Genomic DNA, 27,033 nt, shown 5'->3' on the forward strand with positions numbered 1-27,033 from the left:
TCATTTTTATAGTAAAACTTTAATATCAAACAGATTTTCCATAGTTGCTAATTTGGTTACAAAACAAACTCCAAAATTTTTCAGTGTTAATCTGCTGAACACCATAAATTGGGTTCATTTGAGAAAAGAGCCATAACTTTGATATAAATTATCTACAAAACCCAGTATAAACATAAGCTCTATTCATATCAGCTCTACAAATATTAGGCATGTTTACAGTCTTATAAACATGGGTACTGTTGTCCTAAAGTTCATTTCCGTTTACAGATTTTTGCTGCTGTAATCTGGCTTTACGTAGTGCCTCCAATTGCTTTGCTCTTAGCCATCTCTCTCTTGATAGTGTTGTCTGCCCAGCACTGAGAGAAAGGAACCTGTGCACAAGAAACAGAGATAAACCTCTTTAGTATCTATATCAGACACGTCAAACACAAGGCCCGGGGGCCAGATCCGGCCCGCGAAGTGGTTTCATGCGGCCCGTGAAGCCATCCTGGAAACAGTGAGGGAACGCCCCCCACTGCCTTGGCCCTGGCCCAGAGACCCTCCTTCTGCCAGAGACCCTCAGATCTGTCCCACTCCTGCCCAGGCCCCCATAGGCACCCTTGATGTGAATGATCTATAGCTGGCCACGCCCACCCAGTAGGCCATACACACTCTAGCCACGCCCACCCAGTAGGCCACGCCCACCCTGGCCACACCCACCCGGCCCCCTGAGGGTAACCGCAATGCTGATGCGGCCCTCAATGAAATTGAGTTTGACACCATATAGTACTAAAACTCTTGATTCCTTTAACCTTTAACTGGGCAGAACAGTGCACCATAGGACAAAACTTTGAACCAAGGTACTTCAAATGAGCTAACTTACAGAATGCATTCCAAATCTAGGAGCCATGACTCCTGTGGAATTGAAATTTGACTAATTTTATAAGAGGTTCCCTAGGCGATTGTTTGACTATGCTGTAGAGTTCAACATGGGCCATTTTCAAGGCAGATAGATACATCTCTGAATGTATCCCAGATTTGCTGGTGAAGGCAGTATATCAGAAGGTTTGTCATTCTTGGACACGGAGGAATCTGATAAGGAAGTATCTCTGAAATGACCCAATGAGGAACAGGTTGTGTAGTACAAACGAAAACCTTTACTATAATCAAAATGAGGCAACTATAGGAAGCATATAAATAAAATCTGTGTACAGAGAAAGTCATACCCTGAAGCTCATTTAAGGATTGCCTCAAGTCCATTTCAACTTTTGGTGAGTACAGGAACACTTGTGTACACTTTTCTTGGCACCAAGTGGCTTACTGTTTATTCCTGGGACTGGTTCATGATTTCTTGCCTAGCCATCAGCCCTGGAATTCCCCGGTAATTCCTTCTAAGTCTAAGTCTGAAAATGTTTTAGCTAAGGTAACATTTGCTAGATGCTGCCGTTGGTTGAAACAAAGCTCCTTTGGGCTTTACAAATAAACTCATCTTGGAATCAGATACTTAATGGAGCCCTGAAAAACAACCTGATGAATTCATCTCATTGAGTCTCAACATAGCGTCTAAGAAGACTGCAACATGGAATGTTACAGGGATATATGGTGAAGAGTATGAATTAATAAAATAAAAATATATCCATTCCTTGTTTAGTGGCTACCAGGTTTAGCAATGGTATGCAAACATGAAAATTAAAAAAAAATCATTTTCTTGCCAATAGACACATTTAGACCAAATTTTTGCACCCGACAAAAACCTTCAGGGTGAAAGTGATTAAAGTCTGTTGAGTTTCAGGCAGTCCTGTGAGCAGCTGGGGGAGTTCTAATCTAATCAAGGTCACAAAGCCGAGCTTGTTAACTTGCAGTTAGCACTTTTAGGGAAGTGCTCTGCGGCAGAGAAAAACAGCTTAGAATCATTCCACTCTGCCAGAGGGCCAAAAAAAAAAGGTATACTGGCTAGACCTCTTATCTAAATGAGACAGCAGCAACATTTGTGGATCTCACTGAGGGGGAAAGAAGAAGGAAAGGGCTTGCTCTTTAAATCTCCAGGCTGATTTCCAGGAAACAACTGGAGGATGAGGAAAGGAATGTCTTTTCTCTCACTCTTCCTGTGGCATGGATGAGAAAAATTCATGGTGTTAGCCATAAAAGCCTGCTGGGTAAACTTGGGCCAGTTACTCACTCTCAATCCAACCCACCACACAGGATTGTTTTGGGAAAATAAGAGGAGGAAAGTGCATTGGATGTGTTCACTATTTTGAGTTATTTGTAAAAACAACAGTTGGAATAAAAAAACCCCACATCCTTTCCAAACCTTCTATAGATTTTTCTGTGCAATCATTCTTTAATGTTATCTCTCACGTTCAAAAAAATCAAAGTCTTGTTGGAGGAGGATTATTTGTCTTTCTACCTTCTTTCTGCTGTTCTAGTCTGTTTTATTTTCATGATTCCTGGGATGCATTTTCATTAGCCAAAGACAGCTTGGTTTCTGAATTTGGGATGATGCTTCTACATGCAAAACCTGACCGATCCAGATAATAACTGGGACAAATTGTCCTATTAACTATTTCATCCACACTGTGGTTGTACGGCTGGAACCATTGTCTATGTTGGTCCCATCACTTGGTCCATAAGCCCTTACTTCTACTTGTACATTATTATGCCTTTTCTTCCATTGAAAATCAAAGCTTGAGCTGTCATATCAGCATAAACACATGTCATTGTTTTACCAGGAGCAGGGAAGCAGAAAAGGGACAGAAGATTGTATTATCTCCAGAAAGTTTTTATAGCTTACTGAAGAGGAAAAGAAGGGAGTTTTGCTCTTTCTAAAAAAATCTCTACATCAGTTTCAGGGGGAAAAAAGCCACCTCCACCCCCATCCAAACAAAATCAAATAGGATAAAACAAAGGGCTTTTTTTGTCTTTTTGCTTGACTACAAAAATTAATGGAAAAGATGAGTTCCCATTTTCCAGACCTTTCCATGTGACCTTCCTTGATTATTTAATATATTCATGGGAAAATGTACAAGGAAATGAAAACAGAGTTGTTAGTTGGGAACATGGATGTTATTTCTTTTTCAGCTAATACATTGAATATTAGATGACATGATGTATCAAAAATAATTGATCTTAATGTACTGAAGGCCAAGATGTCGGACAGAAAAATGGAGTGAATGATCAAAAAAAATTAGATGATTTAAGGTACCTTGGCATGTTCATTCAAAACTAAAATGTGGATGCAGAAATTTTAAAATTTGCAAATGCTGGTTTTAAAGGAATGAATGCTTGTCAAAAGAAGTGAAAATGGCTGTGTATAAGATCACACGCTTTTGCAGAATATGATACATGGGAGTTCGATATGTCAAGAAATATATAAAATAACGTGAATATATTGGAAATGGCTTGCTCAGTATTAGGTTAGAGTTCAACTCTGTGCTAAACAAGAAACTCTGCAATTCAAAATTAGGAAAGAAAAGGAGTGATTACTTAAAAATAAATGAAAGAAAAGTAAATTAATGAAGTTCCAGGTGGAAAAATGCATGTGCTAAAGTGCTGAGTCCAAGTCTGTGATCGCTTTAGTAAGTGATAATTCAGCAAACTACTTAACATTTGTGCCCTTACCTTGCTACCAGCAGAGTTCTGTGAAGATCATCTGCTGTTATACTCTCAGGATCGTTTTTACGCATTTCTACAAAATCATCTTCTACTGCCTGTTGAAGAGATTGATTAAAAGCATTATCACTTAACTTAGATTTGCCTAATTTTCTCCCTTCAAATGCAGTGGTTTTGATGTGACAGTGCCATAGTAAAGCAATTTTCTACCATATGAACATACACTCTTCAGTCATAAAATATTTTCATATCCCACATATTTCCATTAAAAGAGGCAGAGTTTACTAATTTATATAGGGTCAAGATCCAGCTGTGATTTCACAATGGTCAGGGAAGAACCATACAATAAATTTCCATTACAACGCAAGGACCATATGAGGAACGCTTGCTTGATGATGATTAAAAATGCTAAGTTCATTTTTTTTAAAAAAAAAATCATTGTCAATGACAAGAACTAGTTTTTCAGATGGTGTGCCTTTTCTATCCAAAATTGGCAGTTTTTAAACATTTCAAGTGTTCCATGTTCCAATGGAGCAAAGCTAGCGTTTTAATGTTCTACCATAGAGTAACAGAAATTCAAAACAAGCTTCTTCCTCCTAGCAGTTTTGTTCCTACACTAGGCCATCATCCTAATCCTAAAAGAATTATTTGTCCCAATCTGAACACTTAACCAGGAAATGATGATTTCTATACCTTTGTGACTTCATCTGATATGCTATAATCCAGCAGTCTCAACAAGCTTAGATAGATGCGGAACTTGTTGAGGATTGATGGCAGCACAGCTGTGAGAAGGCTGTTCATGTGCTCCTCCATATTAGGGGGAATGAGCTCCGGCTGCAGATGAATTTGGCAATCTGACTGTGGAAATAAAGTTTAAATCATTATTTCACACTTCAGTTAGTAATACTAAGAAAGTAGCAATTTCACTGTGACTAAACACCAAAACTATTAAGGGTTTTTTTTTCATATTGTCTCTGAAATTGTCCTCATGCTAGGTAGAGTTGTGTCTGAGAAATTAGAAAAGAATTCAAAAGTCTTTTTAATCCAATCGGTTTAAGGTAAAGGTAAAGGTTCCCCCGCACATGCGTGCTAGTCGTTTCCGACTCTAGGGGCCGGTGCTCATCTCCGTTTCAAAGCCGAAGAGGACGTCTCTGTGGTCATGTGGCCGGCATGACTAGACGCCTTTGGCGCATGGAACGCTGTTACCTTCCCACCGGAGTGGTCCCTATTTTTCTACTTGCATTTTTACATGCTTTCGAACTGCTAGGTTGGCAGAAGCTGGGACGAGTAACAGGCGCTCACTCTGCTACGCGGCACTCAGAATTCGACCCGCCAAACTGCTGACCTTCTGATCGACAAGCTCAGCGTCCTAACCCACTGAGCCACCGCGTCCCTAATGCAATAGTATCCTAATGATTGAGGATTTTAAAAATAATATCCAAAGTCATACACTTTAATGTTAATTGATCTATATATGAATGTTGTTTAGATTATTTTTGTTCCTTCCAAAGTTTACAATGCCAAAGTTTCATAGAAGAGCAATGTATTGCTCAAGTACAGTATCTAGTATGAACCACTGATGTACAGCACGGTTATCTTTGTATCCTTTCATTCTTCTTTAAGAAATTACGAAGTAGGAAGGTCAGGGAAGCTTTGCTATACCGGTAGGAGCGATCTGCCCTCTGAAGTGATAAGGACATTAATGTTGCACGGGAATTCCATCTGATGGTAACTGAAGTCATAATCCACCTTCTGCCAAGTTATCAAATGGCCCAGTGCTTTCACATTGTGAACACCTAAAAAATACAACAGTGAAAAAAGAAAAAAAAAGATGGTCTATATAAAAAAATTCAGATATAAAATAAAATATAGCATTTTAATTGTTAGTCTTCAATCATTCTGCCCTATGAATTTATATGTAAACCTAGTTCCTAGGTAAAATTCCTTTAGGCGTTAGGAAGATGAGCAAATTATCATTGGGAACTAGGAAAAATTCTGCAAAAATGCATTTTTTGCTTGCACAATCAAGTACGCAACTGTAATATTAATCAAAGAGGAAATTATAAATTATTACAATAAATACAATGAACATTACAATGCAATACTCTTAATATGATGTTTTAGAAGTTAAAAAATTAAAAAGGGCTTCCCTCCCCCTAAAAAGTAAACCTTATTGTTAGATCTAGGGTTGCTGGTCTGAAAGGGAAACAGCAACCTGGGTTAAATATAATTTAAAGAGGAGAATATCTTTGCAGAAACCTTAGTAAATTGATGTTTGTTTTTCTTAACTTGCTTCCAGAGTAATTTGACATCAAAGTGACCAACATAAGATTATTCTTCTAACTGGGAACGTGGCTGGATGGTTTTCTGAAATCCTGTTTCACTTCCTTTCCCACCATAACTATGTATTGACTCAGGAAACCTGGACTGCTGACAAACTGATATTAAATGGATTTTTTGCATTCTTAATTAGGGGCAGAACCAGGTGTAAAACACAGAAGAGTGGAAGGAGGCCTGGGGGCTCTATTAACACCACTCCATGTGTCATATCAATATCTTCTGCACTACCTTTACCACATCATTACCCAGGCCACACAAGACAGTTCTAGAATTCCCAGCTGCTGACAGACACTAATCCTTTTACAAAATATATTGCCAGGTTCTGGCAGCAGTATTTAAATCTGTCAGATGATGACCTGTGCCACAAACCAGCTTTATTGTTTAATTTGTTAGTTAAGAGTCTTTTGGGCTGTGATAGATTTAATTAGCTATATATTAACTTTTATGCCTCCTCTGCATTTATTTAAAGTACTTATGTACTTTGTGCAACTTTTGTTTTTATATCTTTTAACTTTTTAAAAATTGCTTGTATCCCATTCATCTTATGCTAGCTTGTGACTATAATAAAATATTTGGTTGGATAAGACCGGAAGAACGCCATGTGTTGTTAAACCATTACGGTAATTTCTCTCTAAGGTTATATTTAGTATTTTTATCTATCAAAGACAGTAAAATCAAACCAAAACATTAAACATGGCTTTTAATGAGTGAGAAATAACTTTAGTTTTTCTTAAAATAATTTTTTCCCCAACTATCTAAAATAGATTCAATAGCTGAGAGCTGTATTGCAGAGAAAAGTTAGCAAGATGTGCGTAACTGTTCACACTTGTAATGCCTTACTTGCTAAAGACTGAATATTAGACTTTAAAATACATCGTATGTTCCTTTAATAGTCCTTTTCGTCTAACAAAGGGAAGATTTTTTCTTATTATTTTCTTATCCTAAAAAAATAAGAATAAGAAAAGAATATACCATTCGGTGTATTTTTGTTTTGGTTCACTGTATTTAACAAATTGTTTCAAGAACGTCTCTGTATGCTTGCCAGAATGTAAGTTAATAATTAATAAGCTATGGAAAGCATGCCAAAAGCAGTTTCTGGATCTTTTCCTATTACCTTTAGTATAGTACAGGGGTAGGCAACCTCGGCTTTTATGACTCATGGACTTCAACTCCCAGAATTCCTGAGTCAGCTATAGCCCAGTGGGAAAAATAAGGGAAATTCTATGCAGTCAGGTCTGGGAGGATGTGACTAGGAGAGAAAGCTTAGAATGGAACAGTTGCCAATATTCCTAACAGCTACCCAACTGTCTATCCACAGAGATGTGTTGTTGTTGTTGTTAGCTGCGAAGTCGTGTCCGACCCATCGCGACCCTATGGACAACATTCCTCCAGGCCTTCCTGTCCTCTACCATCTTCTGGAGTCCATTTAAGCTCACGCCTACTGCTTCAGTGACTCCATCCAGCCACCTCATTCTCTGTCGTCCCCTTCTTCTATTGCCCTCAATCTTTCCCAGCATTAGGCTCTTCTCCAGTGAGTCCTTCCTTCTCATTAGGTGGCCAAAGTATTTGAGTTTTAGCTTCAGGATCTGGCCTTCTAAAGAGCAGTCAGGATTGATCTCCTCTAGGACTGACCGGTTTGAACGCCTTGCAGTCCAAGGGACTCGCAGGAGTCTTCTCTAGCACCATATTTCAAAGGCCTCAATTCTTTGGCGCTCAGCCTTTCTTATGGTCCAACTTTCACTGCCATACATTGCAACTGGGAAGACCATAGCCTTGACTATACGCACTTTTGTTGACAGGGTGATGTCTCTGCTTTTTAGTGTGCTGTCTAGATTTGCCATGGCTTTCCTTCCGAGGAGCAAGCGTCTTTTAATTTCTTGGCTACAGTCCCCATCTGCAGTGATCTTGGAGCCCAGGAAAATAAAATCTGTCACTACCTCCATTTCTTCCCCATCTATTTGCCAGGAATTGAGAGGGCCAGATGCCATGATCTTGGTTTTCTTAATGTTAAGTTTCAACCCAAGTTTTGCACTCTCCTGCTTCACCCGCAACAAGAGGCTCTTTAGTTCTTCTTCACTTTCTGCCATTAGAGTGGTATCATCTGCGTATCTTAGGTTGTTGATATTTCTTCCGGCAATCTTAATTCCAACTTTTGAATCATCTAGCCCTGCCTTTCTCATGATGTGCTCTGCATATAAGTTAAATAGGCAGGGCGAAAGTATACAGCCTTGCCGGACTCCTTTCCCAATTTTGAACCAATCAGTGGTTCCATGTCCAGTTCTCACTGTTGCTTCTTGACCCGCATATAAGTTTTTCAAGAGACAAATAAGATGGTCTGGTACTCCCATCTCTTTAAGAACTTGCCACAGTTTGTTATGATCCACACAATCACAGGCTTTAGCATAGTCAATGAAGCAGAAGTAGATGTTTTTCTGGAACTCCCCAGCTTTCTCCATGATCCAGCGTATGTTGGCAATTTGATCTCTAGTTCCTCTGCCTCTTCGAAATCCTGCCTGTACTTCTGGTAGTTCTCGATCCACATACTGCTGAAGTCTAGCTTGTAGGATTTTAAGCATGACTTTTACTAGCATGAGAAATGAGTGCAATGGTGCGATAGTTTGAACATTCTTTGGCACTGCCCTTCTTTGGAATTGGGATGTAAACTGATCTTTTCCAATCCTGTGGCCACTGTTGAGTTTTCCAAATTTGCTGGCAGATTGAGTGTAGCACTTTTACTGCACTGTCTTTTAAGATTTTGAACAGCTCAGCTGGAATACTGTCACCTCCACTAGCTTTGTTGTTGCTCAGCTTTTCTAAGGCCCACTTCACTTCACATTCTAGGATGTCTGGCTCGAGGTCAGTGACCACCTCATTGTGATTATCTGGGACGTTAAGCTCATTCTTGTATAGTTCTTCTGTGTAATTTTGCCACCTCTTCTTAATCTCTTCTGCCTCTGTTAGGTCCCTGCCATTTTGGTCCTTTATCATGCCCATTTTTGCATTAAACGTTCCCTTCATCTCTCCAATTTTCTTGAAAAGATCTCTGGTCCTCCCTATTCTATTGTTTTCTTCTATTTCTTTGCACTGTTCATTTAAGAAGGCATTCTTATCTCTTCTAGCTATTCTCTGGAATTCTGCATTCAATTGGGCATATCTATGTTTTTCTCCCTTGCCTTTCGCTTCCCTCCTTTCCTCAGCTATTTGCAAAGATTCCTCAGACAGCCATTTTGCTTTCTTGCATTTCTTTTTCTTTGGGATGGTTTTGGTTGCTACCTGTTGTACAATGTCGCGAACCTCTGTCCATAGTTCTTCAGGCACTCTGTCTATCAGATCTAATTCCTTAAATCTATTTGTCACCTCTACTGTATATTCAACAGGGATATGATTTAATTCATACCTGAGTGGCCTAGTGCTTTTCCCTACTTTCTTCAGTTTAAGCCTAAACTTTGCAAGGAGAAGCTCATGGTCTGAGCTACAGTCAGCTCCTGGTCTTGTTTTTACTGACTGTATGGAGCTTCTCCATCTTTGGCTGCAGAGCATATAGTCAATCTGATTTCTGTGTTGACCGTCTGGTGATGTCCATGTGTAGAGCCGTCTCTTGGGTTGTTGGAAAAGAGTGTTTGCTATGACCATCGTATTCTCTTGACAAAATTCTATCAGCCTGTGCCCTGCTTCATTTTGTACTCCAAGGCCAAACTTGCCTGTTATTCCGCTTATCTTTTGGCTTCCTACTTTAGCATTCCAATCCCCCATGATGATAAGGACATCATTTTTGGGTGTTAGTTCTATAAGGTGCTGTAGGGCTTCATAGAACCGGTCAATTTCATCCTCTTCAGCACTGGTGGTTGGGGCATAGACTTGGACTACTGTGATATTGAATGGTTTGCCTTGGATTCGAACTGAGATCATTCTGTCATTTTGAGGATTGTATCCTAGTATTGCTTTTCCTACTCTTTTATTGACTATGAAGGCTACTCCATTTCTTCTGAGGGATTCTTGTCCGCAGTAGTATACCTGATGGTCATCTGAATTAAATTCACCCATTCCTGTCCATTTTAGTTCGCTGATACCTAAGATGTCGATGTTCAGTCTTGTCATCTCTTGTTTCACCACGTCCAGCTTTCCTTGATTCATGGATCTTACATTCCAGGTTCCTATGGAGAAAAAATCTTTACAGCATCGGACTTTCCTTTCACCACCAGACACATCCACAGCTGAGCGTCCTTTCGGCTTTGGCCCAGTCGCTTCATTCTTTCTGGCGCTACTAGTACTAGCCCTCTGCTCTTCCCCAGTAGCATATTGGACACCTTCCGACCTGAGGGGCTCATCTTCCAGCATCATATCGTTTTGCCTTTCGGTACTGTCCATAGGGTTTTCATGGCAAAGATACTGGAGTGGGTTGCCATTTCCTTCTCCAGTGGATCACGTTTTGTCAGAACTCTCGGCTATGACCTGTCCGTCTTGGGTGGCCCTGCACGGCATAGCTCATAGCTTCATTGAATTACGCAAGCCCCTTCGCCACGACAAGGCAGTAATCCATGAAGGGGCCACAGAGATGTATTAGGGATTTTTCTTCTGGAATATTTTCCTCTGCCATGATATAATGTAGTCCACTGTTGAATTTTTGCCAGTTTTCTTTCCTACACCAAGTTTTATCTTGCTCTTCCCTGTTTTCATTAATTCTGGCGAGTGACAGAGAGAGATGGGCATACAGTGTTCCAAGACTATTTACATAACTTCTGTCCAACATTCCATTTAAATGGAAATATTCAAAAAATATAAAAAAGAGATAAAAGCTGTTTAAATATAGACCTTTTAATTCTTATGAGCATGAATAGGGATCAGAATGTCCTGACTGACCAGTGACTCATGCCGTGAACACCACCCAGTTGCATAATTCCTACACACATTTCATGAGGCTGCCTTTGAAGATGATCCAGAAACTGAAGTTAGAAGGTCTTCTCTGCAGAAGGCCCCACCTTTTAAAATGTACCAAGAAGTAACTGCTTTATTAAAATTTGATGAATCAAACTGTTTTATTTCAACATTCTTTGGGTAGTCTCTATCTTGGTTTTCAGATGTTGGATTTTCTCTTGTGGTTGATTATGATGACTTTCATTGATTTGATGTTCTGCACTGTTGTGAATTATAAGCATAGTGAATCATCAGCATTAAGACACAAGTGGAAAAGCAGAAAAACAGCCTAAGAAAGGTTTAGGTCTCTGTTGATAGCAGGAGAAACTAGGAAGCAGCTAATCATCCTGCACCTATAGATGGATGAAGATACCACTTTTTTAGATAAAAAAAGAGTAACGTCTTGTGGGTAATTGAGCTAAAAAGCAAGATAGGTTTTATATGCCTACAGTATTATTCCTGTGAAGGTTCTGCTTTTCTGTGGTTGTAAGATAACTGGATTTCAGAAGATGAAATTGGTGTTAAATCTGCAAAGATGAAGGAAATTTTATCTGTGTATTAAATTGGGATTAGTTTATTTCCAATTAGATCAATTTCTTTTCCCTAAACTCACACAATACCCATAATAGTAACTACGTAAGCATACAAGACCTCCATCTAATCTTATTTCTTGCTGCACTTAGTTGCTTCAAATACTTACACTGTATATATTGTTTTGCTCCTGTGGCTTTTTTGGTTTTCTCAGTTTTTAATTACAGGTAAGCAGAAAGTGATTTATTTTATATAATGCATTTACAATTTTATTTAACATTTATAACTGACAGTCTCAGATGACAAGCACGTATATGCTTATATAATGTAAAATAAGCAGAATCAGGGAGGCAACTCTCTTTTTGCTTCAACCATGTTTTTTTAACATTTATTTACGCAAGATATTTGAACTGAAACTGTTATCCATGAATACTAACCTTTTGTGTCAAGCTGTCCTTGCTGCAACAGGGTTTCATCTATGACAAAAGAGGTACTGTTGGCCAGCTGTAGTATTCCACTGACTAAACGATTAGCTGTGTAGTCCTTGTGTGGGTTAAATGTTAAGCTGTTCATATTCTCTATGGTCATCTGTAGGCGATATGACTGCCAAAAAAAAATATGGCTATAATGAACTGTCATATGGAACATGTACCAAATGAAGAATTAAGCTACTACATTTCACTAAAAATGACATAAGAGGTTAACGTTTTAATAAAAATCAAGGAATCATGTAATTGCAGATATTCCAACTAAAGACATCTGATTCTTCCACAAGAAATAAACTCTTTCGAAACACTTAGGTATTTTCGAAAATCAGAAGTGTAATAAAATGTATGCAAATTGGCTTCAAAAGACAAGAATCTTAAAAATATTCCATTATCCTTGAAAGCATCAAACATATATGACATTTCCCTTAACTACACGACATTGCTTGAATATATATATATATGTAAATAAATCATTCAGCCCTTGCTCTGATGATGTCAACAGCTTGTTAACGAAAGCTCAGCAATAAAGAAGAATTTTCTCTTATATCTCGGAGTTCATCGTTTTTATTTTTACTAACTTCAAACGTCTACACCCGGGATTCCAGTTTTTAAATTTATTTTATATATACAGATATCCAAACACTGGGATAGTTTTAATAAAATCGAGCTTTCGTTGGCCAATTGCCAACGTCGTCAGGATGGAATTGCTGGAGGGGTGAAAACCACATTTATATCATTGGCGCTTTTGCGCTCCACTCATGGTCTGTTTGTTTCTATTAGCTGTATTCTCTCGGACTGCTTCGCACTCGTTTTAATGCAATGCGGTTGCATCTGGATGCTCGCTGTCAATGGGGGATTGCTGTTTGTTCTTCCAATCACGATTGATGCCCTTGTAATTGCACATGTCCTCATGCCAGAAGCTCTTGGGGATTGCTCCTCCCCCTTCCTGCTTTTTGTAATGTGGGATTGCTGTATAGCCGTACAATCTTGAACCTGGCTCAACGTTATACTCTGTGAGTATTCACGTTGTCTGTGCCGTTCCTCTTCCCAACTCCTGAGGGCTTTTACCTTGTTCCAGTGTTTGGATTTCTGTCTTAATTTCAATGCCTGGGATTCGTAGCAACACACACACACACACACACACACACACACACAGAAAGAATGTTTAATTACACTTTTCCCCTCTTGTCATTAAACATACTAGCAAATAAGCAAGGGCAGAAACTGTATCATTAAAATTATGGCATCTATATTCCCTTGAGTGATAGAGGAATTAGAAATAAATTATCTTGTTGGGTACAGATCCATCATTCTGGATATGTCATGGGAGCCTCACAGGAATATTCTTTTCTGTGAAGGATTTGGAGGGGGGATGAGGACGAGGTGAGCCTTTATACTGTTGTTTTTTGGCCCCGTGAGCCCTGAACTCTCCGTGGTTTGGTTTTTGTTTTTTTTTCCCATCTGAGCCCGGAAGAGTTTTAGAGGCCTCAGAGGATATGGAGGAGCTGAGCAGCGCTTTGTGCTGCATGATCAGCTGTTCGTCGGACCAGCTACTTGCGAACTTGAATGGAGGCTGCTGGAGTGCCTGGGAGTGCCTGATCAGCTGTTTGTCGGACCAGCTGTTTGTCGGAAGGCTTGCGGACTTGCGAACTTGAATGGAGGCTGCTGGAGTGCCTGGGAGACCAGATATTCTGCGGAGCTCTACTCTAAGCGGCGCCGACCAGCTGACTACGGATCCGGGAGGCATTCTCGAAGCCTGTGGAGCCTGGGACATCTTTTTAGAGCTTGGTGGTGTCCCGGAGCGCCCTTCAGCTGCTTGGGGGAGCCGCGTGTTGATTGATTAACTACGAATCGCGGCTTGGAGCAGCGCTGGCGTGGAAATGTTGAAGTGTTTGTCGGCTTTTTGGAGGGCCCCGGCTGCTCGGAGGAGGTTTGGGAGAGCCGTGTGGGTCCGGAAGATCTGACTGAGCCCCGTGTTGAATTTCTTGGTGCCGACCAGCTGACTGTGCTCTGCGGTGCCGACCAGCTGTCTCCAGTTGCTCAGGAGCCGGATGTTGGTTGAGTAACAACTCCCATTATGAACTACGGTTTGGAACAGCGTCAGCGTTTTAAGCTGGAGTGGTGGAGACGGCCCTGGTTGGCGTCTGAGACGGTTGGCGGTGAGGGGGTTGGAGTGCCGCGACCGTCTTGGTACAGTGACTATGGCTGGGTGGAGTATGGACTTTTATGCCTGGACATCTGGAGGCATGGACTATTATGCCTGGACATCTGGAGGCATGGACTATTATAGTTCACTGGACCATATCCTTGAGCCCCACTCCGTGACTTTATGGGTTTTTACCCTAATCCATCTCGCTGACTGGTTTCGCCTATTGTCCTCTCCTTTCCTTTCCCCCTGGGCTGTGGAAGGTGCCGGGTGTATAACCACTGTGAGAGAGTGGTTAAGAGTTAAGAGCTCCATCTTTTCCGTCCTAGAGGTGAGAGCTCTAGGCGGTATCTCTCTCCCCGGCTGTATATCTCAGGCTGCTCCCCGGTTCTGACCGTTGTGAGAGAACGGGGATTGTCCCGGGGTTACCCTGCTCTAGTGGCAGAAGAGCTGGGTTTGCAGTCTGGATATTCCCCTTCCATTTTTAAGATCCTCCCCTTTTTATTTATTCGATCTGGGTCTGTTTTTGCTGTATTACCCAATTTTACCATGGCTTTGAGATACTCCAGCACGGTTTTACTCGCTCTCAGAGGTGCCCCCCCATCCTGGGAGCGACCCGCCTTACCTTTTAATTTACCTCTTGATGACGGGTCCGACTGTTGGGACCCTGAGAGATGGCCGGGCAGAAACAGGGGCCTAAGATATAAATTTAACAAGAGGCCCCTGATTACTTTTTTAGCTAAATTTTTTGTAGGGTTAGGGAGGGGGGAGGGTTGTGGTTGGTTGGAGAGAGGGGGCACTCTGCCAACTGCTGTTCAGACCAGGCCTAGTAGAGATCGCGTTGAGAGGGAGCCGGGGTCGGTCATCTCTGGAGCTCTGGAGCGGGTCGTGGGAATGCCAATTCCCACGACGATAGGGAATGGCTGCAGGTGTAAGATCAGAGGGCTGTATCGACCTCCGGGAGGGCCTCTCCGCTATCTCCAAGCGGTGAGGCGCTCCGACCCTCTGCCTTTGACCCAAGGCTCTGGGAGCGGGGATGTGCAGCCACCTGAGCTCCGACTGGTGTACCTAAATGCCAGGTCCGTTGCTAATAAGGCTCCCCTCGTCCGGGATTTAGTCGAGGGTGAGCAAGCGGACCTGGCTTGCATTACGGAAACCTGGTTGGGCCCAGAGGGTGGTATCCCCCTGGTGGATCTCTGCCCACCAGGCTTCCGGGTGCTACACCGGCCTCGGACTCAGGGTAGGGGTGGGGGAGTGGCTGTAGTTATGAGGGAGACCTTATGTCCGCAGGAGGCCACCGTTCCTCAGATAGTCGGGTGTGAATCTCTCTTATTGAGGTTTGGTCCTAGGGCGCAGTTGGGCTTGCTGCTCGCGTACCTTTCGCCTAGTCGCGTAGCAGCAGCCCTGCCTGAGCTTCTCGATATCCTCTCAGGGCTGGTGATTGAGTTTCCTAAACTAATGGTTTTGGGAGACTTCAATCTACCATCCCTGGGAGGAGTATCTGAGTTAGCTCGGGAGTTCATGGCTTCCATGACGGCCATGGACCTGACGCAGGTAATTCATGGACCAACCCATGAGGGAGGCCACACCCTTGACTTGGTTTTCTTATCTGGTCGGTGGTTAGATGATCTTGGTGGGGGCTCCCCAATTGTTATGACCCTGTCATGGACCGATCATCATCTCCTGCGGCTGGTCTTCCGTTTTGCCACCCCCCACCGTGGGGTTGTTGAGCCAACTAGATGGTTCCGCCCCAGGCGCTTAATGGACCCTGAGAGGTTTCAGGCAGCACTGGGGGCCCCACCTGCCTCCCTTGCTCACAGCTCGGCGGATGCCTTAGTGGAGGCCTGGGAAAGGACGGCCACGGAGGCACTTGACCGAGTTGTACCCTTGCGGCCCCTGACCCGGCGCAGATCCCAATGGGCTCCATGGTTTTCCGCGGAGCTCCGGGAGATGAAGTGTCGGAGACGGGGCCTAGAGAGCGTCTGGAGGTCCACCCGATCTGAATCCGACCGATTGCGACTAAGAACCCATATTAGGTCTTATCTCGCTGCGATGAGGGTAGCGAGATCTAACTATTTCGCTGCCCTCATCGCGTCCGCAGATAATCGCCCGGCCGCCCTGTTTAGGGTGACCCGCTCCCTCCTCAACCAGGAGGTCAGTGAGGATCCCTTGCAGGGGCGTGCCGAGGAATTTAGTCAACATCTGTCGGACAAAATCGCTCGGATTCGGACCGGTTTGGACTCCGACTGGGCAGTATCGGACGATCAGGACACGAGTGATCTTGTCGATGTCATCTGGGAGGAGTTCGATCCTGTGACTCCGGAGGAAGTGGACAGGATCATGGGGAGGCTGAGCTCCACCACATGTTTATTGGACCCGTGCCCTTCCTGGCTGGTTTATGCAGCCCGGGAGGGGACACGAAGCTGGTTCCAGGCGGTTATAGCTGCTTCTTTGAGTGAGGGCAGTTTTCCCGCCGCCTTGAAGGAGGCGGTGGTGAGACCTCTCCTCAAGAAGCCTACCTTGGATCCGGCTGTTTTGAATAACTTTCGTCCGGTCTCCAACCTTCGCTTCCTTGCGAAGGTTGTTGAGAGTGTGGTGGCGCATCAGCTCCCTCTGGTCCTGGATGAAGCGGATTATCTAGACCCGTACCAATCGGGCTTCAGGCCTGGGTACAGCACGGAGACGGCATTGGTCGCGCTGGTGAATGATCTCTGGAGGGCTCGGGACAGAGGATACTCCTCTGTTCTAGTCCTATTAGACCTCTCAGCGGCTTTCGATACCATCGACCATGGTATCTTGCTGCGGCGTCTCAGGGGATTGGGAGGCACGGTTCTTCAGTGGTTCTCCTCCTATCTCCTGGGACGTTCGCAGTCGGTGTTGACGGGGGGGCAGAGGTCGACCGCGAGGCCTCTCGCTTGTGGAGTCCCTCAGGGGTCGGTCCTCTCGCCCCTTCTGTTCAACATCTACATGAAACCGCTGGGTGAGATCATTCGTGGTTTTGGAGTTGGGTATCATCAGTATGCTGATGATACCCAACTTTTCATTTCGACCCCAAACCACCCCAGTGATGCCCTCGACGTGATGTCCCGGTGCCTGGAGGCGGTCCGGGTCTGGATGGGGAGGAACAGGCTTCGTCTCAACCCTGACAAGACGGAGTGGCTGTGCGTACCGGCATCCCGGGATATTCAGGATATCCCACCCCTCATTATGGGGGGTGAGTCATTACCTCCTGTAGATAGGGCTCACAACTTGGGAGTCCTCCTAGATTCACAGCTCTCTTTAGAAGATCATATTGTAGCTGTAACTAGGGGGGCGTTCGCCCAGGTTCGCCTGGTGCGCCAGTTGCGGCCCTATCTAGACCGGGATGCCTTGCGCACGGTCACTCATGCACTCGTGACCTCTCGTCTTGATTACTGCAACGCTCTCTACATGGGGCTACCCTTGAAGACCACTCGGAGGCTCCAGCTGGCACAGAATGCAGCCGCGAGAGTTGTGTCGGGGGTCTCCCGATACTCCCGTGTTACACCTTTGCTCCGCGAGCTGCATTGGTTGCCAGTTGTCTTCCGGGTGAGGTTCAAGGTGTTGGTAATGACCTACAAAGCCCTCCATGGCATGGGTCCAGAATACCTTGGGGAGCACCTGCAGCCGGCGTCAACTTCCCTCCGCCCAGTACGCTCCCACAGAGAGGGCCTCCTCAGGGTGCCGCCGGTCAAAGAATGCCGACTGGTGGCCCCCAGGGGGAGAGCGTTCTCTGTGGGTGCACCGGACTTATGGAACCATCTTCTGGTAGAGCTCCGGATGGCGCCCGACCTCCGCTCCTTCCGGCGCGACCTTAAAACCCATCTCTTTAAGGAAGCGGGCCTGGCCTGATGGGATGGGGCGGGTTTGTTATTATGACTTTAATTTTAAATTTGTACTATGGGCATTGTTTAATCATGTTTTAATAATTTTAACTTTTGTATCTGTCTTTTACGTATTGCCCTGTTAACCGCCCTGAGTCTCTTGAGAGAAGGGCGGTATATAAATTAAATAAATAAAATAAATAAATAAATAATGCAAGCAGTCGTGCATTGGTGACAAACAGGTAGGCTTATGACAGCAATTGTGGGATCAGAATTTCCACTGCAATGCAATGTGCCTGTAAAATATGACTGCACTACAAAGCAATGGCAATCCCTGCAGTCTTGGTTGCCATTTAATTAAATCCCAGACAGTCCAGTAGATGGGGGAGGGCATGAGGAGGTGCAAGAGAGGCATGGTGTGGGTGTGCAAAGATATAGTGAGAGTTGAGGAGGGGGTCAGAGAGGTGTGATGAGAATGCAGTTCTGTGAGATGGAACAGTAAAGCTTGGGGAGGGTAAATAAGAATGGATAAGTGGTAAGAGAGGCGTGGGGAGGGTATGTGGGGATGTGTGAGTGATTGGTGCAGTGCAAGGACTGGGAGAGGATATGTAGGTGGAGAAGGTTTACTCCAGAGACTTGAGATCCTGCTGTCTTCCCAATGACTTTCTGGGGAAGCTGATAGGAAAGGTCACAAATGGCTATTACGTGGCTGTGGGGTACTTTTAAGTGCAAGACAGTTGCCAGCAGTGCACCCAAATCACAATCATGTGACTGCAAAGGTGATAGGATGGGAAGGATTCCAAGGACTGCTTGTAATCACTATACATTCAGCACCATCATAACTTTTTTCACTGAACAAATGGTCATAAGTTGAGGACTATCAACCCTACAAAGGACTATCTGTATACAATGAATACTAGTTATTCTCTCTCTGTCTCTTTCTCTCTCACACACACATACAAAAACACATACACACCATTTTGAATTGTCCATTTAGGACTCAATCAGAAGTATGGCAAATTGATTAAGCTATGAGTGAACAATTTTACACATAGCATTATGACATAAACAAAAGGCTGAAAGACAAATTCATTACAACTTAATGTGACAGGTACTGACGTGAACGAGCAGTTAAGGTACACAGCTTATAAATGTAATTCTTACTGCAGGAACAAGCTGCTGAATAATACGGTATACATGCTCTGTGAAGACACTGTTTCTTGGACAGCCACTTAAATTCAGGGCAAATTTTCCCAGAGGAAGGACATCTCTTCTTGCATAGCTAGATAACACAAAAGATAGAAAGGTAAGGTTAAGAGCAATATTGATACTTTGAAAGCATACATACAGTGAAATTACTAGAACAATTATGAACAAGCACCAACAAAGATATAGTATTTGAAGATAGCTTAAAACTGTAATAGGAATATAGTTTTGGAAATATATTCATGTCCATACTGGAAACTATTTTAAAATCTTGAGCTCCTTTCCATTGATATTTCAGGCAGCAGAGAATGTTGAAATGATTTAAAGTGTTGAATTGATTATTTTTTTTAAAGACCACAAAAAGACCATGGGGGAATGAATTAACTGCTATTTTAAATTGTTTAATTGTCTATGCTCTCATCAGTTGTCTGTTAAGGCAAATACAATGTGGATAAAATTGCTTGCTTCTGCACTGATGCAGTGCACAGAAGTGATAGTTCTTGTAACAACTTGTAATAACTTCTTGTAACAACTTGTAATTTTTGTGTGTGCAGAATTTCATGCACTTAATACTTAAAATACAATGCTAGTGTCTATTGGCCTTTGATCATATTCAGAAGATCATCATCCACATCAGCTGAAGAAAATTACCATATCTCACTTGAGTTGCTGCAAAAATAAATATATGGATATTTGTGAATTTCAACTCTTTAACTGTTTATTGCATTTGCCTCTTCTCCTGGCAAATATTCTTCTTACTTCCAACATGATACTTGTGTTAACATCTTAAGAATTGTTGATTTAGAATACTACCATTTTGTATTGTATAGATACTAAAATGCCAACAGCCGTTACATTAAAAAAAATAAAGATCCAAGAAAAAATTAAAAAACACACCTCTTTTTTTTGGCCTTACAAGCCTACTCTACATGTTTTGATTGAATACATTCTTATTTTTATGAATGTATAAATGCCATTTAATAATTTTTCAGTGTCATTTTTTAATTTTGAGAGGCCTTTAAAATTAAAGACCATAAAATTCCTTCATGGCATGGGTTCAGTTTATCTGAGGAACCATGTGAGTCGGATGAGATTAGTCTGTCCCACCAGCATTGGCAGAAGAAGCTTGCTGTAGTCCTGGTCAATCAAGGAATTTTGCCTGGCAGGGTCCAGAAAAGCCTTTTCTACCATGGCACCCATACTCTTGAACACGGTGCTTCCAGAGGCAAGATCTGCACCCACCCTGTTGGTCTTCTGGTTTGAAGATTAGGCTCTGCCAACTGGTCCAGGGCCTCAATGGGGGAGTGGCATCTTGGAGGTGGTTAATGGATTAGATGTCCAATCTGAGGCCCATGGCCTGCATGCAGCCTTGGATAACTAGTGATGTGGCCCCGTAAGATCGTAAACTTTTAACATTATTATCTGATTTATATACATTAACTACATTATATATTTTATATGCACGTCAATTCCCCTTCACTCAAAGTGGCCCAGACAGAGATTGGGCACCCATGGATTAGACCAGGGGTGTCAAACTCAATTTCATTGAGGGCCACATCAGCATTGAGGTTGCCCTTAGGGGGCCGGGTGGGTATGGCCTGGGTGGGTGTGGCTAGAGTGCGTATGGCCTACTGGGTGGGCGTGGCCAGCTCTACATCATTCGCATCAAGGGTGCGTATGGGGGCCTGGGTAGGAGTGGGACAGATCTGAGGGTCTCTGGCAGGAGGAGGGTCTCTGGGCCAGGGCCAAGGCAGTGGGGGCCGTTCCCTCACTGTTTCCAGGATGGCTTCGCGGGCCGGATCTGGCCCCCGGGCCTTGTGTTTGACATGTCTGGATTAGACAGACCACACGTCCTCCCTATGTGCACTTTGTTCCCTTCCTCTCCATCTTGGTCAATTTTAAATTTACGGTGTTTATTTATTGCTTTAATGTTTTATGTGATATTTTTTTATTGAATCACTGTAAATCACCTAGAGTTGCCTTGGCAAGATGGGCAGCCGACATCTAGAAAGTTTTTGGTTTAATTAGAAATAAACACACAGTTGCTTTCTAGGACAAGATTTATAACGGGCAAAATTGCCAGGAAAAGCACTGACGCTTTCCTTTGTGTTTCTGTCTGGATTGAATTAAAGGAGCAGGAAGACTAAAAGAGTGATTATCAGAAGAACGTAGATTCACTGGATTACCCCAGCAAGAAGGATGGATCCACAAAGTATATTTGATGGCGAAGGACTGAATCATGACTAGAAAGAAAAAGCCATGCTAGAAAATATGGGAATCACAACAGAGCAGACCAGGGAGCTGGTTCTCCAAAAGAGCTGAAAAAAAGGAGATTATTTTTTCTTTCTTCCCCTCCTTTCAATTTAGAACGGCTATGAACAGGAAACTAAAGATAAAGGAAAGCTGTCTAGAAGAAGTTAACATTTTTATATTAACAATTGTTATGTTAATTCCTTCTAGACAGGTGTTGTTTTTTTTTTACTTTCAGCTCAATGAATAAGTGTAGCAGTTCTATGGATAAGAAAATGATGCAAACTGTTAAGGAACGTCAAGGAGATGTACTTACCTTAGTAGACATAACATTACCACACATTGGAAAAACAAACACAAATTATTTACTTTAATTGCAGTATGAAAATTAAAATAATTTTCATTTTTAGGTTGCAGAATAATAGTGTATGTTTGTCTCAATTAAATACTTTCTCCCTTTTACCTCTTCTCCCGCGAGATAAGAAATGTTAAACAGACAAATTTGTTACTTACACTGTGGAAATGAGATGTAATATAACATATTCAGCAGCCAAGCTGTCTCCCAAAAAGGCGTGAGTGAGGAAGCCAAGAAGCTCTGCTCTAACAGGTGATAGTTCAGACATAAAACTAGAAACAACTAAAATAGACAGCATAGGCAAGAATCAGAAAATACAAATGAATTTTTCTATACAGGTAGTCCTCAACTTACAATCATTTGTTCAGTGACTGCTCAAAGTTACAACAACTCTGAAAAAAGTATTGTTATGACTGGTTTTCACAGTTATGACCACTGCAGAATACCCATGGTCACATGATCAAAATTCAGGTGATTGGCAACTGGCATGTATTTATGACAGTTCCACTGCCCTGGGGCCATGTGATCATTGTTTGTAACATTCTCAGCTGGCATACAACAAAGTCAATGGGGTAAGCCAGATTCAGTTAACCATATGATTCATTTAACAACTGCAGTGATTCATTCAACAACTGGTACAAAAAAATTGGGGTTCCATTGTGCTCGTAAGACTACCCGTACTGTGCAGATAGCTCTCAACTTACAACTGGTCGCTTAATGACCATTCGAAGTGACAATGAATCTCCCCAAAGCTACATACAATCTATTTTGATGGTTGTCCCCTTGGCAATCATGTGATCACATTTTGGGGACAGTTGATAACTGGATCTTTTACCAAAAAAGGTTGCTGTCAATCCTATTTGCAATTCATTTTCCTTGAATTCTAAAAGCAATTTGGATTATTGTAATAAATTATATTTGAATAATGTATTTGAAATAAATGTATTTGAAAATAAACTGTTCATTTTAGCTAAGAATTTTATAGTAAAACATTAATAAAATGGTATGGACATTAGCAAATGTTTGTTTAGATTTAAAATTATAGAGATCAATAATAATATCAATCTAGCTACGGACACATTATAAACATACATTAATACTGCCTGTACATTTCATCTGCCTCTCTTCATTAGGTAAAACTGCAAAATACATCAACTCATCTACTATTATTAGAGAAGTCAGTGGCTGTTATACACTGTGACAAACTTATGGTATGCATGAATTTAAAAATACTGATTTGGGAAATGTGTTTGTGAAATATTTCAACAATCTTTTAGTGAGGACGTTATTAAAATGTACAGGTTTAGACACTAAATCCAAAATTTAAAATATAAACTCTCACAAAAAGACAACAGAAATATAAAAGTCTTAAACGGTATTCACATATGGTATTCACTTTATATTTGCCATGAAAGAGAAAATAAAAAGTCTATGCCATATCATTTTTTTCTTATGGACCTCCCTGACTCAAAGGAGGAGAAAAATGGCTTATACAACATTTAGCAATGTACCTTTACGCTTAAGTATTAAGGATGCTAGGACCAAACTGACCTTTTTGTGTATAAATGGAAACAATAAAATCTAATACAGCAGAGGTGTCAAACTTGCAACATCACGTGACGTGTCACGACGTATCGTGACTTTTTTTCCATTGCCGGCAAATGGGGTGGGCGGGGTTTTGGCATGACGGATCCACCCCGTGAACTGGCAGTTTGACACCTCTGCAATACAGGCATTCAATAGTAACAAGGTAATCTTTCTCTAAATAGCTGAAATACTTACAGCTCTTGCTTTCTTCCTCATTAAGGCAAGCAGGTAACAATGGATTTATGTGCTGAAGTTTCTGTGCCAGAATTACATGGATTCTGGGAACTAATGATGCTGGAGGACTATGAACTCTCTGTTCCTCCACAGTATCCATACAATCCATAGACTCCACCGGAGAGGAGGAATTCTCCCTAAAATATAAAAGTTGCTCTATTTAGGCCCGTTTAATCTCTAAATTGCTCGCAAGATTTTTTTCCTGTCAAAGAAAAAGGTACTTTATTTAAACATAAAATGTCAGTATGATAAACAGTATAAATAAGGTTCTTGAATTTATTTCATACTTTTGCAGCAATCAAAGTAAACTTTGATCAGTTATCTCTTTTAAAAATGCTCCTGAATATAAAGAACGGACATCACCTTTTTATTCTTTATATGGTACAATGAAATAAGTACTGTTTAGAATTGGGACAAATCTAGATCTCTAAAATTTAGTTATAGATTCAACCAGGGCTTTTTTTGTCATAGAACACCCAGAACGGAGTTCCGGCACCTTTTTTGGATGGAAGGGAAGGCAAGTTGTATGATGTGTGTGAGTTCCGGCACTTTTTTTTTTTTACAAAAAAAAAAGCACTGGCTAGCATTATTCTTCCAAAAAAAGAAAGAAAAAAAGTATTATTTTTCAGTTTTTCTGAAACACACTGACAAAGAAGAAAATTAAATGTTGCTGCTAATGTTTTATAGAAACTTTACAAATTACCTATTATTTGTGGACCAAATATGTGAATTTCTTCAGTCACAATGATGGCAAACTTGCATTTTATCATCACTAAAATGTTACCTTTCTTCATTGTTCAGCATGTTCAGGACAGGATCGACAGACAAAATCCCATACACCTCAAGAATATCATTGACTTTGAAACTGTCCCCATTTTCATATATCTGCCACAAACAGAATATGTTTAAGAGGAGAAATTGCAGTAAGACAATATGAAGTACTGTAAAAGCAATAGCTACTTGAACATACTAATAAATTATAGTTTACTACTATGGGAGAAGGTTTGTATCATAACTGTCTCTCAAAACTGTCTGCTTCAATAAAAAAAGTAGCTGCGTTCCAAATCCTAACAATATACAGTGGCTCAATATACCCTTCAGTGACGGGCTTTGTGCAACTATCAGACTATTTTTACATCAATAAAGATTGAAGCAATGTGATATATAATTTAATATAGGTAGTCTTCAACTTCCGACCACAATTTAGCCCGGAATTTCCATTGCTGTGTGAAACAGTTAAGTTTATTTTGCCCCATTTTATCACCTTTCTTGTCACAATTAAGTGAATCACTGCAGCTATTCAGTTAATAAATTAATCTGTTAAGTGAATCCAGCTTCCCCATTGACTTTGCTTGTCAGAAGGTCGCAAAAGGTGACACCGGGACACCATCATAAATATGAGTCAGTTGCCAAGTGTCCGAACTTTGATCACATGGCCATGGGGATGCTGCAACGGTTGTAAGTGTGAAAAACAGCCATTAGCCCCCTTTTTCAGTGCCGTTGTAACTTAGAACGAATGAACTGTTGTAAGTCGAGGACTACCTGTATATTGTACACGGCTTTGGTTCATGTACCAGTTCTAAATGTAAATTTCAACACATCTCCACACTTCTAACACATGTCAAAGTGATTCTGTTTCAGGTGCTGCTCAAGACATTACCTTCACAAGACACGCAGGGCCCTTTTCTCCTGGGAGTGGAAAGTTCAGATCGAGCGGAGATGAACAGTTTAAGGAAAACATCTGATGTCTTGCAGAAGCTTCTGTTTCTAATCGCTTTGGCTCTCCACTCCCTTGGATATCAGGCACATTTCCTAGAATTAAAAAAACAAACAAGTTTCAACTACCTTAAAACTCATAATTTGAGATTAAAACTTATTGCTTTTTGAAAAATAAATGTATAACGTGCTGAATCAAAAGTGCAGTTGCAAAAACTTGAGCTTAGATTCCTTTCAGAATAGTAATTCCCCAAAAGTATTAATTTACAAAAGGGATACGGATCAAACCAAGCAAATGAGTACTCTCTTCAGAATACTATGAAGGGTAGGAAAAGAAGTGGAAATGACTAGGAACAAAGAAGAGGGAAGCCATTATTTTATTTGTTTCTTACACTTTTTCTCTCTCCCTGACCTCAACATCCGGCATCAGTGGACTAAAGTGCTTATTTGTGGACATTATATATGAAGTGTTTTTAAAATTATGTTAGAACTACAAAAATATAGAGGACTCTGCAAATGGCCCACCTCTGATCTAGCTTGCAATTTTTTTCCCAATAACTGCAAGCCAAATAATCACCAAGTTCGCAACCACCTTCATTATTTTTTTTGCTGCGTCTAGCATTCAGTTATATATTGTCCTATTTATTTTCATGGCTAACAATATATCATCTCTACATGAGTTTGCTCTTCCTATAAACCAGAATCATTTTCAAGAGTATACTATTTGCAAATACTGGTCTGTAAATCATATATCTGTAGCTACAAATTGACCTATGGGTAATACATCAAGAACTTCAGACCAATGGTACAGTCTTGCTCTTTTTGCAACTATCACTGAACTCATCTAATTATTTCCAAAAATGAGATAATGATATATAAGATCCTATTCTAAAAATATTCTAAGTCATCAAGGCATATATCACTTCAGTGCAAATGGATACACCACAATATTAATTAAGAATAGTAAGTGACTTTCAGGAGAAAGACAACATTATCTCAGCTGATACCCATATGTTGCTCTCTCTGTTTTGATGGATGCAACTCCATGTCTTCATCATCCTCATAACTCCTCTTATGGCGACTTGGTGTGTATGATGTTGATGGACAAACTCGAGCTTGACTTGCACTATTATAAGCGTAAGTTTTAAGTTAAGGACAGAATGAATGAATAAAATTATCTGGAAATTTAATTAAACATTTAATTTAAAATTAAGGCAATGCTATCCTTTCCCAAGCTGAATGAAAAGATAATAGCATTTTGTAAGTTTAGCATATAACTACATCGTGTAATGTTTCATAATCTTATATAATTTTAAATAGTTTTGTACAAATATTGAAGAATGAATGTAAAGAAATTAAAAAAGAATACTACACCAATACTAGCAGACTATATGGCAATAAGGAAGGAGCATGATTTGGCTTACAATAGCAGGTCATTCATCTGTAGATGTTATTGTATATACGTATTTATTTATTTAACTTCCTTTTGGCAACCCTATAATCCCTTAATTCAGGGTATGGCTGCCTATCTTAATATCTAACCTGGAGCAAAAAGCAATGCAGAAAATAATGCAATCTGTATAAAAAAATACAATAAACAAGGTACCACACTGATTGCAGCTTAGAGATGCTGCACTATAAAAATTTCATATTAGAAAAGTAATCAAAATGTTGCTAAATTGCTTAATACATGCTATTTCTCTATAAATTATCTCATTTCCTCCTTATTACAATTCTTTATCACTTGATATAGAAATATCTCGCTATCACAATCAGCTTGGAAGAGATGTTCTCTGTCTCAACATATATACATGATCCAAACAAAAATAAAAACCT

At 41.2% G+C, this 27,033-nt stretch overlaps 1 protein-coding gene across 5 annotated transcripts in view; it reads right to left on the reverse strand.

Moving 5' to 3' along the window:
• MCMBP (minichromosome maintenance complex binding protein) overlaps window positions 1-27,033 on the reverse strand; it is a 38,440-nt gene continuing 11,407 nt past the window's right edge. For 3 of the 5 annotated variants that reach the window (XM_083363835.1, XM_083363837.1, XM_083363836.1), the window contains exons 6-16: window positions 26,205-26,334; window positions 25,142-25,293; window positions 24,266-24,366; window positions 23,443-23,618; window positions 21,819-21,942; window positions 19,014-19,131; window positions 11,811-11,976; window positions 5,251-5,384; window positions 4,282-4,446; window positions 3,598-3,686; window positions 1-371 (exon numbers count right to left, since the gene is read on the reverse strand). In XM_083363835.1, the coding sequence (XP_083219961.1) occupies window positions 245-371; window positions 3,598-3,686; window positions 4,282-4,446; window positions 5,251-5,384; window positions 11,811-11,976; window positions 19,014-19,131; window positions 21,819-21,942; window positions 23,443-23,618; window positions 24,266-24,366; window positions 25,142-25,293; window positions 26,205-26,334 (1,482 nt within the window). In that variant the 3' untranslated portion in view covers window positions 1-244. The remainder of the gene's footprint in view (window positions 372-3,597; window positions 3,687-4,281; window positions 4,447-5,250; window positions 5,385-11,810; window positions 11,977-19,013; window positions 19,132-21,818; window positions 21,943-23,442; window positions 23,619-24,265; window positions 24,367-25,141; window positions 25,294-26,204; window positions 26,335-27,033) is intronic. The other 2 variants (XM_083363838.1, XM_083363839.1) reach the window with 1 other exon arrangement.

The sequence above is a fragment of the Vipera ursinii genome, assembly GCF_947247035.1.
Source record: "Vipera ursinii genome assembly, chromosome: 5".
Classification (NCBI taxonomy): Eukaryota; Metazoa; Chordata; class Lepidosauria; order Squamata; family Viperidae; genus Vipera; species Vipera ursinii.